This window comes from Pseudophryne corroboree, chromosome 2 (genome assembly GCF_028390025.1).
Source record: "Pseudophryne corroboree isolate aPseCor3 chromosome 2, aPseCor3.hap2, whole genome shotgun sequence".
NCBI classification, from domain to species: Eukaryota; Metazoa; Chordata; class Amphibia; order Anura; family Myobatrachidae; genus Pseudophryne; species Pseudophryne corroboree.
This window is the reverse complement of record NC_086445.1, coordinates 849,526,639-849,543,328: the sequence shown is the minus strand read 5'-3', so window position 1 is coordinate 849,543,328 and position 16,690 is coordinate 849,526,639. Positions and strand designations below refer to the sequence as shown.

Sequence of the window (16,690 nt, the reverse complement as noted above, 5' to 3'; positions counted from 1 at the left end):
GAGATCCATGGCTATTCTGTCAAATGGGACCTCTATAATAGGCATGGGAACTAGTGGGCTCCTGAAATGGGGTCTAGGGGCATGATACTGGCATTCAGGACAGGAAGAACAATATTCAGACACTTCTTTATAAACCCCTGGCCAAAAGAACCTTTGTAAAACTCTTTCAGTGGTTTTTTCTGCCCCTAAATGTCCTGCGGTAACGTGACTATGAGCTAAATCTAGTACCGTTCTCCGATAAGGCTGGGGAACTACCAGCTGTTCCACCACATCCTCACCCCTTTTGACAATGTGGTACAAGAGCTCATTACAGATGGCCATGTGGGGATACGTAACCCTGTCACCTGGTACCACAGGTTCCCCATTAACAATCTTAACATTCTCTCTAGCCTTTATTAAGGTAGGATCCTTTAACTGTTCAGACGCAAACAGATCCTTCTTTACCTCCAGGTCAGGCACGCTTTCAGTTCTAACTACTATGTCTCTGTTCCCGGCAAGAGGGTCCTCACTGGACTCCCCATCTGTCACTTCCCCAGCCAAACTAGCAAAAGGCAAAGGGCCAGAAAGTTCCGAAGACCCACGTACATCCATAAAATCACCGGTATTATCATCAACTGGCTTTTTACTTCTCACATCTGTTGATAACCGTGATTCCCACAGTTTCCAAAAATGAGGAAAATCCCTCCCTATTATGGCCTCATGCACCAAGGTAGGGACCAGTCCCACTTTAACCATTGCTGACCCACAACAAGTTTCTATATTCACCTCAGCAGTGGCATAATATTGGGTATCCCCATGTATGCAAGTTACCCCAATAGGTATTTGCTGGACCTTTAAGGGGTTCACTAACCCAGCTTTCACAAGGGTAACTAAACTTCCTGAATCTAGCAAGGCCTCTACCCGGTTACCTTCTAAGAACACATCACACATTTGTTTCTCCAGCTCAGGTGAAGGTACCACAGTACAGGCTAACCTAGCAAAGAAAGACATTCTGCGACATTCAAAGGCAGCATCACATTGCATGGGTTCTTGCGTGACTGGGCAATTGGCAATAACATGACCTGGCATACCACACCTAAAACATTTAACCACACGATTATCAACCCATTTGGGCAGCATAGACCGTTCTAGCCCCATTGGCCTGTTTCCAGGGCCAGTGTTTACAGTCTCTCCAGCCTTGCGTTCTCTTAACCGCCCAGCAACGTTTTCCCACGGAACAGTCTTACCAGTCTTTACTGAAGGGCGCTGTCGAGGATCTATGGGTTGCTGGGTGGTCATCAGTAGTTCCTCTGCTGCCAAATACCTCTCTACCATGTCCACTAATTGGTCAGCAGTACCCGGGTTTCCATGGCTCACCCACTTGCGCAGGACCATGGGCAAAGATCTCAAGTAGCGGTCCATGACGACTCTTTCCACCATCTGGGGACCAGTTAATGTCTCTGGCTGCAGCCATTTTTTTGTTAGCTGAATAAGGTCGTGCATCTGGGAGCGCGGAGGCTTCTCCATGGCGTACAGCCAACGGTGCACCCGTTGTGCTCGTACTGACAGCGTGACTCCCAGGCGGGTCAGGATCTCAGTCTTTAGTTTATCATAGTCCCGAGCCTCAGCAGGGCTTAAATCAAAGTAAGCTTTTTGGGGCTCACCTGACAGGAAAGGTGCCAGCAGACTGGCCCACTGTGCTTTCGGCCAGTTCTCACGCTCGGCAGTCCTTTCAAACGTGGTCAGATAGGCCTCCACATCATCAGCCTCTGTCATTTTCTGCAGGAAGTGACTGGCTCGTATAGAACTAGAGCTGGTTGGAGCACTGACGGCCACATCTCCAACCCGAGCTGCAAGTCTCTGCACCACTTCTGCTAAGGCCTCTCTATCCTGACGCTGTTGCCTGTAAAGTTCATCAACAACTGCCTGCTGTTGTCTCTTATTTTCCTCCATTGCCACCTGCTGCTGTCTTATATTTTCCTCCATTGCCACCTGCTGCTGTCTGTTGGCCTCCTGCTGTAGTCTCCAATTTTCCTCCATTGCCACCTGCTGCTGTCGGTTGGCCTCCTGCTGAGCCGCTGTAGCTTGCAGCAAGGCTTTAAGCAGATCCTCCATGTCAACAGATTTTTCAGGCGGCTTTGCAGCTGCTTTCACCCAGGACATATATCAAACCCTCAGGGGTGAGTCTCAGTAACTTCACACTGGGCTGTATCTGCATAAACCACCGTTTTCTGCAGGCCTCACAAAGCTGCTGCTTTCACTTATGCGCAGAACGGCCTGCTCACATTCTCCACCAAGTTGTAACACTGTAGGGGTGCAAGGTGCCTTTTCCTGGGGAATATGGCAGCACGCAGCAGTTTGAGGAACAACACAAGTCCAGTTTCTGGTACAACTGACCCTGGCCAGTTTTATTGAAACAGAAAATAAAACAAACCCCAAAATAAAAATACCTTGCCTGTCCGGCACTAACTAAACATAAGATGTTCCTAACTGTCACTAAACAAAACACAGAGTTCTTCAGTACATACTGTATAGCTTACTTGCATCAGAAAGCGTGTCTCTCACACACAGATCCTGCAGCCTTCCCAGGCAGTCTGCCCATACTAATCAGGTTAGAAGCACTATATCACTCTTACACAGCTGAAACCCTGATTAGCCCTCTGTGAGGCCAAAGACCCGAACTGGGCCCAATGTCTAGAACTCGCCTTATCTCTCTCTCAGAGCCTTTACCCAGCTTTTACAGCAAACTGAAAAGGTTCAGACAAAACAAAAAGCATTTTTCCTAGAAGTTAACATTTTCTAAAACATGTAAGACAAGAACCTGGGACAAATATACCTGCCCTCAAACACTATCCCAGTGTTCTTGTCACATAATATATATATATATATATATATATATATATACTGTTCTAGTATTAGAATCTCAATTTAAGCGCTGACCTAAGAAGCTGTATTGCCTGATAAATGTTACAGAGATTGTCTCCTGATACAATAACATATTTCTTCCTTCTGATTCTGCATCATGCGTAGTATGAGTGCAGTGTAATTGGTCCCAATTAAAAAACACACTGATGCTGGATGTAAAATTAGCAACTAATAGCTGTAAGCCATTGTAATCGCTCGCATATCACACAAAAAGGAACCAATTCCAAGTCCACAAAATACAATAAAATGTAATTAGAGTTAATAATTTCCAGGGGTAGCAATGACTGCTCACTGTGTCATAAACTCCTGAGATAGGCATTATTCATGATCTTTGAGTTTCTTATCTAGCCATTTCATAAGTAATGTTATGTGCAGCGCATGTTAAATAAACCTCATTTGATCAAGGTTCAAGGAAGTATACAAGTTATGTTGGAGGGACATCAAGTTTTACCTACAATTTCTTATTGCATTACAATGTAAATTACATTTTGCTCCGGAAAACGTTGCTGACAATGGCTGGAGCAGTATAGTAATACACGCCTCATTTAAGACTCTTGTTACTATGGGGGGCATTTACTAAGCAGTGATAAGAGCGGAGAAGTGCGCCAGTGGAGAAGTTGCCCCATCAACCAATCAGCAGCTCTGTATAATTTTATCGTATGCAGATTATAGATGTTACTTCAGTGCTGATTGGTTGCCATGGGCAACTTCTCCATTGGCTCACTTCTCCGCTTTTATCACTGCTTAGTAAATGTCCCCCTATATCTGTACCTCAAAAATAGGAATGCTTGCTACTTATATAAGGTGGGGTGTTTGGTTCATTTAATGTAAACACTATACTGTATATGCCTATTCACTCGGGGTCATGTCCAAACACTAAAGTAATACCCCTTTCAGACCGCCAATGGCAGGTCGCACCCGGGAGCCATACACAGTGCTTCCCGGGTGCGACCCGCCTCAGCCACTTTCACAGTGGCATCCCCAACCCGTCAGCGGTGACACGTGCAGAAATGGCGCTTTCAGATCAGATGATCTCCAAGCGCCGCCCATCCATACAATGTGAACAGGAAATGGGTCAACCCGGGATATTTCCCCAGGGGTCTTTCAGACCGCACAGCAACACGGGTCATGCGCACTCATGTGCAATAACCCACGTTACAAGCTGGCAGTCTAAAAGGGGTATAAGTTGTTGATGTCTTGTTGTAACTAGTTATCTTCTTTATACTCAGTGCAACTAGATGGGTGCGATGTGACATTTTGGAATGGCACAATGCATACATTCATGTCGCTAGTTTTGCCTCACATCCTGAGATGTCAGGGGTATAGTAACTGGCAGATACTGGATGTGCATAGCTGAGTATCGCAGCAATGCTCTGCAGCACATCAACAGTAATTGATTTGCCCCCATACTGCTCTGGTCAGCAGTGAAGACATGACTTCAGCACTTTGAGGTAACACTGTGCAACTATAACGAATCCTGCCAAGGGTGGCATCAATGTCACATTCATTTTTTTCTGGTCACCATTGGCACTGACCATAGGGGATCATTTCCCAATTTTGCGCAGCACACAGCAGATACATCTCCCATTGGTGTACAGAATCAGGGGCAGAACTAGGGTGGTGCGGTTGGTGCGCCGCACATAGTGCTGATGCTCTTTGGGCGGAACTGACTACTGCCACAATCTTTTACCTGACTGGCGCCTGCTGCATGCATATTAGTTGAATGCTCCCAGCCCCTTCCCTGCTGGGTGCAGAGCTACAGTACTAATTCATTGCACCTTGATAAGCTGGGATATAGCGGCACATCCATTCACTGCAGTGCTGTTCTGGCTCGTGCAGTGCTGGGCTCTTCTTGCAGCTCAGATGCGGCCTGGGCTGGGAGTGTCAGAGGCAGGCTGTACTGCTGATGTCACTGGCTGGGAGAGTGGAGTGCTGGGGAACAAGGAGTAGGATTGCTGCTGCTTGTGTAAGAGGAGATAGGCTGCTCCTTCCTGTCGCGGCTGCCAGTATGTGAAGCCTCGTCCTGGCTGAGGGCAACAAGCTAGGTAAGTGGAGCATTTTTTTGGGGGGAGGGGGGGGAGTGATCCATATTACAGGGGAAGTTGTGGGCATCCTGCCGGGCGCTGCTGGATGTATTTGAAGGATTTACTAAGGAGTTAATTGTCACTTCTCTTAGCCCCTGGGCAACTTCTCCACTGGCTCACTTCTCCACTCTTATCACTGCTTCACACATTTACCCATATAACTGTATTTTAGGTAAGTAGTGATTATACTAAGGAACACAAGTTGGTATGTATTTGTGTATTTATATAAATACCTCTCCAATCACTTTTTTACATCACTTTGTTGGGTATCCGTTCACATGGTCGACCATGTTATGGTCGACAGTCATTAGGTCGACCACTATTGTTCGACATTGACATGGTCGACATGGACACATGGTCGACACGTGAAAATGTCGACACATGAAAGGTCGACACGTGAAAAGGTCGACATGAGTTCTTTAACTTTTTTTTCTTTTGGGGAACTTTTCCATACTTTACGAACCACGTGGACTACGATTGGAACGGTAATCTGTGCCGAGCGAAGCGGTAGCGGAGCAAAGGTACCATGCCCGAAGCATGGCGAGCGAAGCGGTGCACTAATTGGGGTTCCCAGTCACTTTACGCAAAAAACGACTTCAAAAAAAGTTAAAAAAATTAAGTCGACCTTTTCATGTGTCGACCTTTCATGTGTCAACCATTTTCATGTGTCGACCATGTGTCCATGTTGACCATGTCAATGTCGACCAATAGTGGTCGACCTAATGACTGTCGACCATAACATGGTCGACCATTCATACCGGAACCACTTTGTAGATCCACTGCGTATCTAAATATACTTTTATATTTGGATTACAATATATAGAAGACATAGCTGCCTAATCCCAGCACCAAACCTATTTCCACAGTGGTTTTCGTGATCAATACCCATTTTCATAACACAATGAGAATGGGACCCAAATGTATTAAGCCTGATAAGATGGAGACTGATAAAGAGTGATAAAGTACCAGCCAATCCGCTTCCACTGTCATGTTACAGGATGTGTTTAAAAAATTACAGTTAGGAGCTGGTTTATTGGTGCTTTATCCCTCTTTATCTGTCTCCAATTTAACACTTTTTAAGGCTTAATGCATTTGGGCCTGGGTTCTTTTTCTGCTGCTCTGTGATATTTTTATAGTATGTAGGGAAAATGTAATTGAAATGGATTATGTGCATTATAGGAGGTACTACAGTGTGGCATAATGTACATAAGGGGCTTCTACTGTGTAGCATAATGGGTATAACGAGTACTACTGTGTGACATGATGTGTATAAGGGACACTGCTGTGAGAAATAATGTGTTTAAGGGGTACATAATGTGAATAAGGGGTTCTATTGCGTAATGTAACATGAATAAGTGACACTACTGTGCTGTGTAATGTGAATAAGTGACACTACTTGTGGTGTGATGTGAATAAGGTTTCCTTACTGCATGGCGTAATTTGAGTTGGACGTACTGTCATGTGGCCTCCTTCCCCATGAGACCATGACCCTTTTTGGAACGCATGTCTTCAGCGTGCACTTTCCTTGTTTAATTTAGTGTGGGCGGGGGAAGGGGGGGTGGGACACGAGTGCTCTTTCTGGCACAGGATACCAAAATCTCTAGTTATGGTGCTGTCCAGAATTCACTGGCCACCAGCACCCTCTGCTCTATCCTACCTCCATACCTCTTCCCTTCTCCTCCGTCCAGTGGCGTCAGAAGGCGAGTGCGGGGGGTGCGGCCCACACCCAGGTGTCACCCTCGGAAGGGGCGACACCAAAGTGCCGGCTCTTCTGCAGTGACAGGAGCCGAGTGCTGCAATGTGATAATCCTCTGCAGCACTAGGCTCCTGTCACAGAAAAGGAGCCAGCACTGCATGCTGCCCAGACTCTGGGGTGAGCCAGCATCTCCGGGGAAGCTGGACACTCCCCCGGAGTGAAGAAGATGAGATCCACAAGGCCACGTCCCTTTGAATTAGGCCACACCCTCTTTTCGGAGAGCCGTGGCTTCCAGCGGGGTGCGTAGTAATGCAGAGTGCGCACCGGGTGTCACCACACCTGGTGACGCCTCTGCCTCTGTCCCGCCATTGCTACACCTCTGCAGAAAGGAGGGGCCTAAGAAAGGCTATTATAGCCCTCAGATATCTGACAATGAAAGGATGAGGTTTGTTTCAAATATGAGAGTCTCATTTGTGAGAACATAGGGGGTCATTCCGAGTTGTTCGCTCGTTGCCGATTTTCGCTATGCTGCGATTTGTTGCTAAATGCGCATGCGCATGGTACGCAGCACGCATGCGCTTAGTTATTGAACTAAGGAGGTCATTCCGAGTTGTTCGCTCGGTAAATTTCTTCGCATCGCAGCGATTTTCCGCTTAGTGCGCATGCGCAATGTTCGCACTGCGACTGCGCCAAGTAAATTTGCTATGTAGTTAGGAATTTTGCTCACGGTTTTTTCTTCGTTCTGGTGATCGTAATGTGATTGACAGGAAGTGGGTGTTTCTGGGCGGAAACTGGCCGTTTTATGGGAGTGTTTGAAAAAACGCTACCGTTTCTGTGAAAAACGCGGGAGTGGCTGGAGAAACGGAGGAGTGTCTGGGCGAACGCTGGGTGTGTTTATGACGTCAAACCAGGAACGACAAGTACTGAACTGATCGCAGATGCAGAGTAAGGTTGAAGCTATTCAGAAACTGCTAAGAGGTGTGTAATCGCAATTTCTATGACGTCCTAGTGGATGCTGGGAACTCCGTAAGGACCATGGGGAATAGCGGGCTCCGAAGGAGGCTGGGCACTCTAGAAAGATTTATGACTACCTGGTGTGCACTGGCTCCTCCCACTATGACCCTCCTCCAAGCCTCAGTTAGAATTCGTGCCCGGCCGAGGTTGGATGCACACTAGGGGCTCTCCTGAGCTCTTAGAAAGAATAGACTTAGGTTTTTTATTTTCAGTGAGACCTGCTGGCAACAGGCTCACTGCAGCGAGGGACTAAGGGGAGAAGAAGCGAACTCGCCTGCTTGCAGCCGGATTGGGCTTCTTAGGCTACTGGACACCATTAGCTCCAGAGGGATCGACCGCAGGCCCAGTCCTTGGTGTTCGGTCCCGGAGCCGCGCCGCCGTCCCCCTTACAGAGCCAGAAGCAAGAAGATGGTCCGGAAAATCGGCGGCATGAAGACTCTGTCTTCACCAAGGTAGCGCACAGCACTGCAGCTGTGCGCCATTGCTCCTCTCACACTTCACACTCCGGTCACTGAGGGTGCAGGGCGCTGGGGGGGGGGCGCCCTGAGGCAGCAATAATAACACCTTGGCTGCATAGGTGTGCGCAGGGGGGGTTCCTGGTGCGCACAGGCACCCCCTAATGTCCGGCACCCCGATCTCACATGCCTGATGCTGCGATCGCCGAGCAGGCTGATTACTGTACCCTCTGCGCTGCACCCTGTCAGGACTGCATTACTGACCGGACGCCTAGGTTAATGAAGGGTGCCACTGCCACCAGCTTTCAAACTCCCGGCTACACCTCAATGTACAAAAACAGCATGATGTGATGACGTCATGCTGCTCGCATGTCCACCCGTCACACCTACCTCGCTCCTTCTATGCTATGCCAACGCCAGCCACTGATGCGGATCAGCATGCAGCCAGCGTTCCTCTTAGGAAGACAAATTCAATACTGGCAGGCGGCCGGCAGCAGCATTGACACGTCACTCATTTTCCCAACAGCATAAATACTAGTCTGCGACTGTCAGTGAGTGACTGACTTGTAAGTAAGCTGCTGCAGCTTGCAGGGGAAAGAGAGGGGGAGCCAGACCAGGCTGAGTAGGAGAAGTATAATTGCAGTGAGTGCCATCAGGGGTTTGTTTGGTGCACACCACAACATCTGACAATGTACCTGCTTTATTAGGATTGGTATTTTATATTGCATTGACTATCAATAGATCATCAATGCTAGACACCCCTCTGACGGTGCACCCCCTAATAAGATGTGCTGCGCATGCCTATGCTTGGCTGGCTAAAATACCTCAATATATAACCCCAGAGGCTATATATGAGGTAAATACCCCTGCCAAAATTCCATAAAAAGCGGGAGAATAGGCAGCGAAAAAGGGGCGGGGCCTATCTCCTCAGCACACTGGCGCCATTTTTCCCTCACAGCTCGGCTGGAAGGAAGCTCCCTGGCTCTTCCCTGCAATATACAGTAACAGTAAGAGGGAAAAGAGAGGGGGGGCATTAAATTTGGCAGTATATATACATATATTATATGAAAAGCAGCTATTAGGGACATAACTCAGTTAGTCCCTGTATATATATAGCGCTCTGGTGTGTGCTGGCATACTCTCACTCTGTCCCCCCAAAGGGCTTTTTGTGGGTCCTGTCCTCTGTTGAGCATTCCCTGTGTGTGTGGGGTGTGTCGGTACGGCTGTGTCGACATGTTTGATGAGGATAATGAGGTGGAGGCGGAGCAGATGCATTTTGAAGGGACGTCACCCCCTGCGGGGCAGACACCCGAGTGGATGAACTTATGGAAAGAAATGAGTGCACGTATAAATTCTTTACATAAGAAATTTGACGACATGCCAAATGTGGGACAGCCGGGATCTCAGCTCGTGCCTGTCCAGGTGCCTCAGGGGTCGTCAGGGGCTCTAAAACGCCCGCTACCTCAGTTTGCAGACCCGGATGTCGACACGGATACTGATAACAGTGTCGACGACGATGAGTCAAACCTAATGCCTGTCAGGGCCATTCACTGCATGATTGAGGCAATGAAAGAGGTGTTAAACATTTCTGATTTACATCCAGGTACCACAAAAAAGGGTATTATGTTTGGGGAGAAAAAACTACCCGTAGTTTTTCCCCCATCAGATGAACTAAATGAAGTGTGTGAAGAAGCGTGGCTTTTCCCTGATAAAAAATTTGTAATTCCTAAGAAGGTACTAATGGCGTTCCCTTTCCCGCCAGAGGATAGGTCACGTTGGGAAACACCACCTAGGGTGGATAAAGCGCTCACACGTTTGTCAAAAAAGGTGGCACTACCCTCTCAGGATACGGCCGCCCTTAAGGAGCCTGCTGATAGAAAGCAGGAGGCAATCCTGAAGTCTGTATACACACACTCAGGCATTATACTTAGACCAGCTATTGCGTCAGCTTGGATGTGCAGTACTGCCGCTGCATGGTCAGAAAAACTGTCAGAAAATATAGACACACTAGACAGAGACACTATCCTGCTAACGATTGACCATATAAAAGATTCAGTCTTATATATGAGAGATGCACAGAGGGAAATTTGCCGGCTGGCATCTAAAGTAAGTGCATTGTCTATCTCTGCTAGGAGATGCTTATGGACTCGTCAGTGGACGGGAGATGCAGATTCCAAGAGGCACATGGAAGTTTTGCCTTATAAAGGGGAGGAATTATTTGGGGATGGTCTCTCCGACCTAGTTTCCACAGCAACGTCTGGGAAGTCAGCATTTTTACCCCATGTTCCCTCACAGCCTAAGAAGGCGCCATTTTATCAGGTTCAGTCCTTTCGGACCCAGAAAAGCAAGCGTGGAAAAGGAGGGTCTTTTCTGTCTAGAGGCAGAGGTAGGGGAAAAAGGCTGCAACAGACAGCAGGTTCCCAGGAACAAAAGTCCTCCCCCGCTTCCTCTTCCAAGTCCGCCGCATGACGGTGGGGCTCCACAGGTGGAGCCAGGTACGGTGGGGGCCCGCCTCAGAAATTTCAGCGATCAGTGGGCTCGCTCACAGGTGGATCCCTGGATCCTTCAAGTAGTATCTCAGGGATACATGCTGGAATTCGAGGCGGCTCCACCCCACCGGTTCCTAAAATCTGCCTTGCCGATTGCTCCCTCAGACAGGGAGGCGGTGCTAGCGGCAATTCACAAGCTGTATTCCCAGCAGGTGATAATCAAGGTACCCCTACTTCAACAAGGCCGGGGTTACTATTCCACACAATTTGTGGTACCGAAGCCGGACGGTTCGGTGAGACCCATTTTAAATTTGAAATCCTTGAACATGTACATAAAAAAATTCAAGTTCAAGATGGAATCGCTCAGGGCGGTTATTGCAAGCCTGGACGAGGGGGATTACATGGTTTCCCTGGACATCAAGGATGCTTACCTGCATGTCCCCATTTACCATCCTCACCAGGAGTACCTCAGATTTGTGGTACAGGATTGCCATTACCAATTCCAGATGCTGCCGTTTGGACTCTCCACGGCACCAAGGGTATTTACCAAGGTTATGGCGGAAATTATGATACTCCTTCGAAGAAAGGGAGTTTTAATTATCCCGTACTTGGACGATCTCCTAATAAAGGCACGGTCCAAAGAACAGTTGTTAGTGGGAGTAGCACTATCTCAGGAAGTGCTGAACCAGCACGGCTGGATTCTGAATATCCAAAAGTCACAGCTGGTCCCGACGACACGTCTACTGTTCCTGGGGATGATTCTGGACACAGTCCAGAAAAAAGTGTTTCTCCCGGAGGAGAAAGCCAGGGAGTTGTCTTCTCTAGTCAGAGACCTCCTGAAACCAAAACAGGTATCGGTGCATCACTGCACGCGGGTCTTGGGAAAGATGGTAGCTTCTTACGAAGCAATTCCATTCGGCAGGTTCCATGCCAGAATCTTTCAGTGGGACCTGTTGGACAAGTGGTCCGGATCGCATCTTCAGATGCATCGCTTGATAACCCTGTCTGCAAGAACCAGGGTGTCTCTTCTGTGGTGGCTGCAGAGTGCTCATCTTCTGGAGGGTCGCAGATTCGGCATTCAGGACTGGGTCCTGGTGACCACGGATGCCAGCCTGCGAGGCTGGGGGGCAGTCACAAAGGGAAGAAACTTCCAAGGACTATGGACAAGTCAGGAGACTTCCCTTCACATAAATATTCTGGAACTAAGGGCCATCTACAATGCCCTAAGTCAAGCAAAATCCCTGCTCCTACACCAGCCGGTGCTGATCCAGTCAGACAACATCACGGCAGTCGCCCATGTGAATCGACAGGGCGGCACAAGAAGCAGGATGGCAATGACAGAAGCCACAAGAATTCTCCGATGGGCGGAAAATCATGTACTAGCACTGTCAGCAGTGTTCATTCCGGGAGTGGACAACTGGGAAGCAGACTTCCTCAGCAGACACGACCTCCACCCGGGAGAGTGGGGACTTCATCCAGAAGTCTTCCAAATGATTGTACATCAGTGGGGTCGTCCACAGGTGGACATGATGGCGTCCCGCCTAAACAAAAAACTAGAGAGGTATTGCGCCAGGTCAAGAGACCCTCAAGCGATAGCTGTGGACGCTCTGGTGACACCGTGGGTGTACCAGTCAGTTTATGTGTTCCCTCCGCTGCCTCTCATACCAAAGGTATTGAGAATAATAAGAAAGCGAGGAGTAAACACAATTCTCGTGGTTCCGGATTGGCCAAGAAGAACATGGTACCCGGAACTTCAAGAGATGATCTCAGAGGACCCGTGGCCTCTGCCGCTAAGACAAGACCTGCTAAAGCAGGGGCCCTGTCTGTTCCAAGACTTACCGCGGCTGCGTTTGACGGCATGGCGGTTGAACGCCGGATCCTGAAAGAAAAGGGCATTCCGGAGGAAGTCATTCCTACGCTTATTAAAGCCAGGAAAGAGGTTACAGCAACTCATTATCACCGCATATGGCGGAAATATGTTGCATGGTGTGAGGCCGAAAAGGCCCCAACTGAGGAATTTCAACTAGGTCGATTTCTGCATTTCCTGCAAGCAGGAGTGAATATGGGCCTAAAACTGGGTTCCATTAAGGTACAGATCTCGGCTCTATCGATTTTCTTTCAGAAAGAACTAGCTTCAGTACCTGAAGTTCAGACATTTGTAAAGGGAGTGCTGCATATTCAGCCCCCATATGTGCCTCCTGTGGCACCTTGGGATCTCAACGTGGTGTTGAGTTTCTTAAAATCACATTGGTTTGAACCACTAAAAACCGTGGATCTGAAATATCTCACGTGGAAGGTGGTCATGTTATTGGCCTTGGCTTCTGCCAGGCGAGTATCAGAATTGGCGGCTTTGTCTTATAAAAGCCCTTATCTGATTTTCCATATGGATAGGGCAGAATTGAGGACTCGTCCCCAGTTTCTCCCTAAGGTGGTGTCAGCGTTTCATTTGAACCAGCCTATTGTGGTGCCTGCGGCCACTAGGGACTTGGAGGACTCCAAGTTGTTAGACGTGGTCAGGGCCCTGAAAATATATGTTTCCAGGATGGCTGGAGTCAGAAAATCTGACTCGCTGTTTATCCTATATGCACCCAACAAGCTGGGTGCTCCTGCTTCTAAGCAGACTATTGCTCGTTGGATTTGTAGTACGATTCAACTTACACATACTGTGGCAGGCCTGCCACAGCCAAAATCTGTCAATGCCCATTCCACAAGGAAGGTGGGCTCATCTTGGGCGGCTGCCCGAGGGGTCTCGGCTTTACAACTTTGCAGAGCTGCTACTTGGTCAGGGGCAAACACGTTTGCAAAATTCTATAAATTTGATACCCTGGCTGAGGAGGACCTGGAGTTCTCTCATTCGGTGTTGCAGAGTCATCCGCACTCTCCCGCCCGTTTGGGAGCTTTGGTATAATCCCCATGGTCCTTACGGAGTTCCCAGCATCCACTAGGACGTCAGAGAAAATAAGAATTTACTCACCGGTTATTCTATTTCTCGTAGTCCGTAGTGGATGCTGGGCGCCCATCCCAAGTGCGGTTTATCTGCAATACTTGTACATAGTTATTGTTAACTAAATCGGGTTATTGTTGAGCCATCTGTTGAGAGGCTCAGTTGTTTCATACTGTTAACTGGGTTTCATATCACGAGTTGTACGGTGTGATTGGTGTGGCTGGTATGAGTCTTACCCGGGATTCAAAATCCTTCCTTATTGTGTACGCTCGTCCGGGCACAGTATCCTAACTGAGGCTTGGAGGAGGGTCATAGTGGGAGGAGCCAGTGCACACCAGGTAGTCTGAAATCTTTCTAGAGTGCCCAGCCTCCTTCGGAGCCCGCTATTCCCCATGGTCCTTACGGAGTTCCCAGCATCCACTACGGACTACGAGAAATAGAATTACATGTGAGTAAATTCTTATTTTTGAGAATCTTTCATTCGCAATTTTAAGATGCTAAGATTCACTCCCAGTAGGCGGCGGCTTAGCGTGTGTAAAGCTGCTAAAAACAGCTTGCGAGCGAACAACTAGGAATGAGGGCCTAAAAACTTAGCAGTTTTGCTGTTGTTCGTGCGGCACTTTTCAGTCACGTTTTCTGGGAGTGTGCTAAAAAACGCAGGCATGTCAGGCAAAAATGCAGGAGTGGCTGGGGAAACGGGGGAGTGGCTGGCCGAACGCAGGGCGTGTTTGTGACGTCAAACCAGGAACTAAACGGACTGAGGTGATCGCAATCTAGGAGTAGGTCTGGAGCTACTCAGAAACTGCAAGAAATTATTTAGTAGCAATTCTGCAAACCTTTCCTTCGCTATTCTGCTATGCTAAGATACACTCCCAGTAGGCGGCGGCCTAGCCTTTGCAATGCTGCTAAAAGCAGCTAGCGAGCGAACAACTCGGAATGACCACCATAGTTAAATGTATGCATCAGTGTGTTTGTAGTATAATCATTCTGATCTGCTTAAACATTGTCTAATGCCACTTTGTCATTTAATTTGGTAAATAGAAGTACGTAATAGCAAAACTATTTTTTTGATTGTGACTGCTGTTATCTGTATCGCAGAAAGAGACAAAGAGCTGAAGCAGAAATACATGATGAAGATGGAATGACATCTGTAGAGACAATTGAAAACAGTGAAGCTCTTTCAGAAAGCACATTATTCTGAAGAAGTAGACACTGAGGACATCACAGCCTTATGTGAATGATGTTTCTACATTCCTGAATGACTGAGGAGGAATGCTCTGCTCATCCTTTGGAGACGTTATGCCATGGGATTTACCATATTTGTGAACTTACTTTCTTACAAAAGAGACTGAACATCTTGGGTCAATAAATCTGTTACCAAACTTTCAAAATTTACCAAGTAGCAGTTCGGCATCTTTCCAAACGGTCCAGATGTGGTGCTGACACTCATGTCATGTCGCTAGCTAGAAATTCATGCACTGAAGGATAACGCAAATGTGCATAATAAAGTAGAAAAAAAGGCAATGATATATAAAATGTTATTATTATTATTATTATTATTATTATTATTAGTTTTAACTAGCATCAAGGAAACCCATAATTTTGGAACAGGAAGACAAGCAGTTTCTTAAATGTATAAAAATTGAAAACAACTGGAGATTATTCACAACACAGTGAGGCCGTGCAATAGTGTGCATTGTCGGCCTAATTCAGACCTGATCGCTGCTGTGCGTTTTCGCAGTGTGCCGGCGCATGACAGACAGCCGACGGCCATCTCAGCCCTGCAATTGCCTCTGCCCGCTAACCGCCGTTTTAGGGGCGCGGTCCGGCAACGCAGGCAGGTCTGGACAATGCGGGGAGTGGGCCGCAGCGGCTGCATGATGTCACGCGTAGCCGCTGCGACCCGGACAGTGACGAGTAGCTCCCTGCCAGCGCGCAGGAGCTGCGCAGGTGGGGAACTACTCGTCAAGTACAAAACCATTGTCGCTGAGCCAGACATGCGGGGTGGACTGGCCCTGTGCTGAGCATCCCCCCGCATGTCTGTGTAACTGATCGTAGCGCACGGCTACGATCAAGTCTGAATTAGGCCCAGTGTTAACACTGCTGAGACATAAAGGGTCTGATTTAAAGTCAAGAGCAAATTATAAAAAAGGAGCAATTTGCACCATGGTGAGGCAGATGCCTCCTGGCGAAAAATGTAAACTGGCACTCCCAATAATTGTAAAGCCCTGCACGCTTTGCACTGACCGTGAGCGCCGTTTTACATTATCGCCTCCAGCCCACCGGAGATTGAATTCTTTTGCTTCAATAATACTCTTAGAATGTACAAACAGAACTGCCAAGTATTGTTCTCTATAAGGAAAAGCTGTATTTTTTCCCACATGTATAAAACAAAGTAATAAATGAATAAGTACTTTTGCACTTCTTATATTGCAGCATGGTTTGTACCAGGAGCAAATTTCCCCATAATTGCTCATTTTCTATTTTCTCCTTACTCTGAATCAGGCTCAGTGTGCATAAAATGACCCATTGCTCACATGGTTTGTATGCCCACTGCAGCTTTTCCAATGCATTAGAGAACAAAATCAAGCCAGAGTCCCTCCTACTAGCCTATTTGCATTTTCTAACTATGGACCCTATTCAGGTTCAGTAGCAGATTCTGCTACAGCTTCCTATCGCATGCTGATTGCATCGCTGAGCCTGAAACTGGCTGCTTATGCAGGCTGATCACCGCCTAGTTTCACGTTGCAGCGTCCACATATGGCGACACGCGGCCGCCCCTTGAAAATAGTCAGGACACGCCCCCGTTGTCCAGACCACTCCCCCGCCCAATGCTGCATTGCGGCTCCTACCATGCCAGCCGCTGTCAATCAAAGTGTGATCATATCCTTCTGGGCACATGCGCAGAACACGGCTATCTGCGATTTTAGCAGTTTAACAACTGCTACTGAATCAGGGCCTTTATTTCTTTCTTTCATCAATTGTTCACTAGACACTCATTGAGGTACAGTAGCGATTAACTTGGATAAATATAGGACCTTTATTTCAAGGAATATATAAAACAAGTTGCTTTTTATTTTAAATACAAGAGTTCTTTTGCATGG

General features: G+C 47.7%; 1 protein-coding gene across 1 annotated transcript in view; it reads left to right on the top strand.

The window, feature by feature from the left end:
- Positions 1 to 15,965, top strand: part of CLTRN (collectrin, amino acid transport regulator) — a 106,276-nt gene extending 90,311 nt beyond the window's left edge. The window contains exon 5 of the mRNA XM_063957368.1: positions 14,685 to 15,965. Within this exon, the coding sequence (XP_063813438.1) occupies positions 14,685 to 14,787 (103 nt within the window). The 3' untranslated portion in view covers positions 14,788 to 15,965. The remainder of the gene's footprint in view (positions 1 to 14,684) is intronic.
- Positions 15,966 to 16,690: the final 725 nt, after the last annotated feature.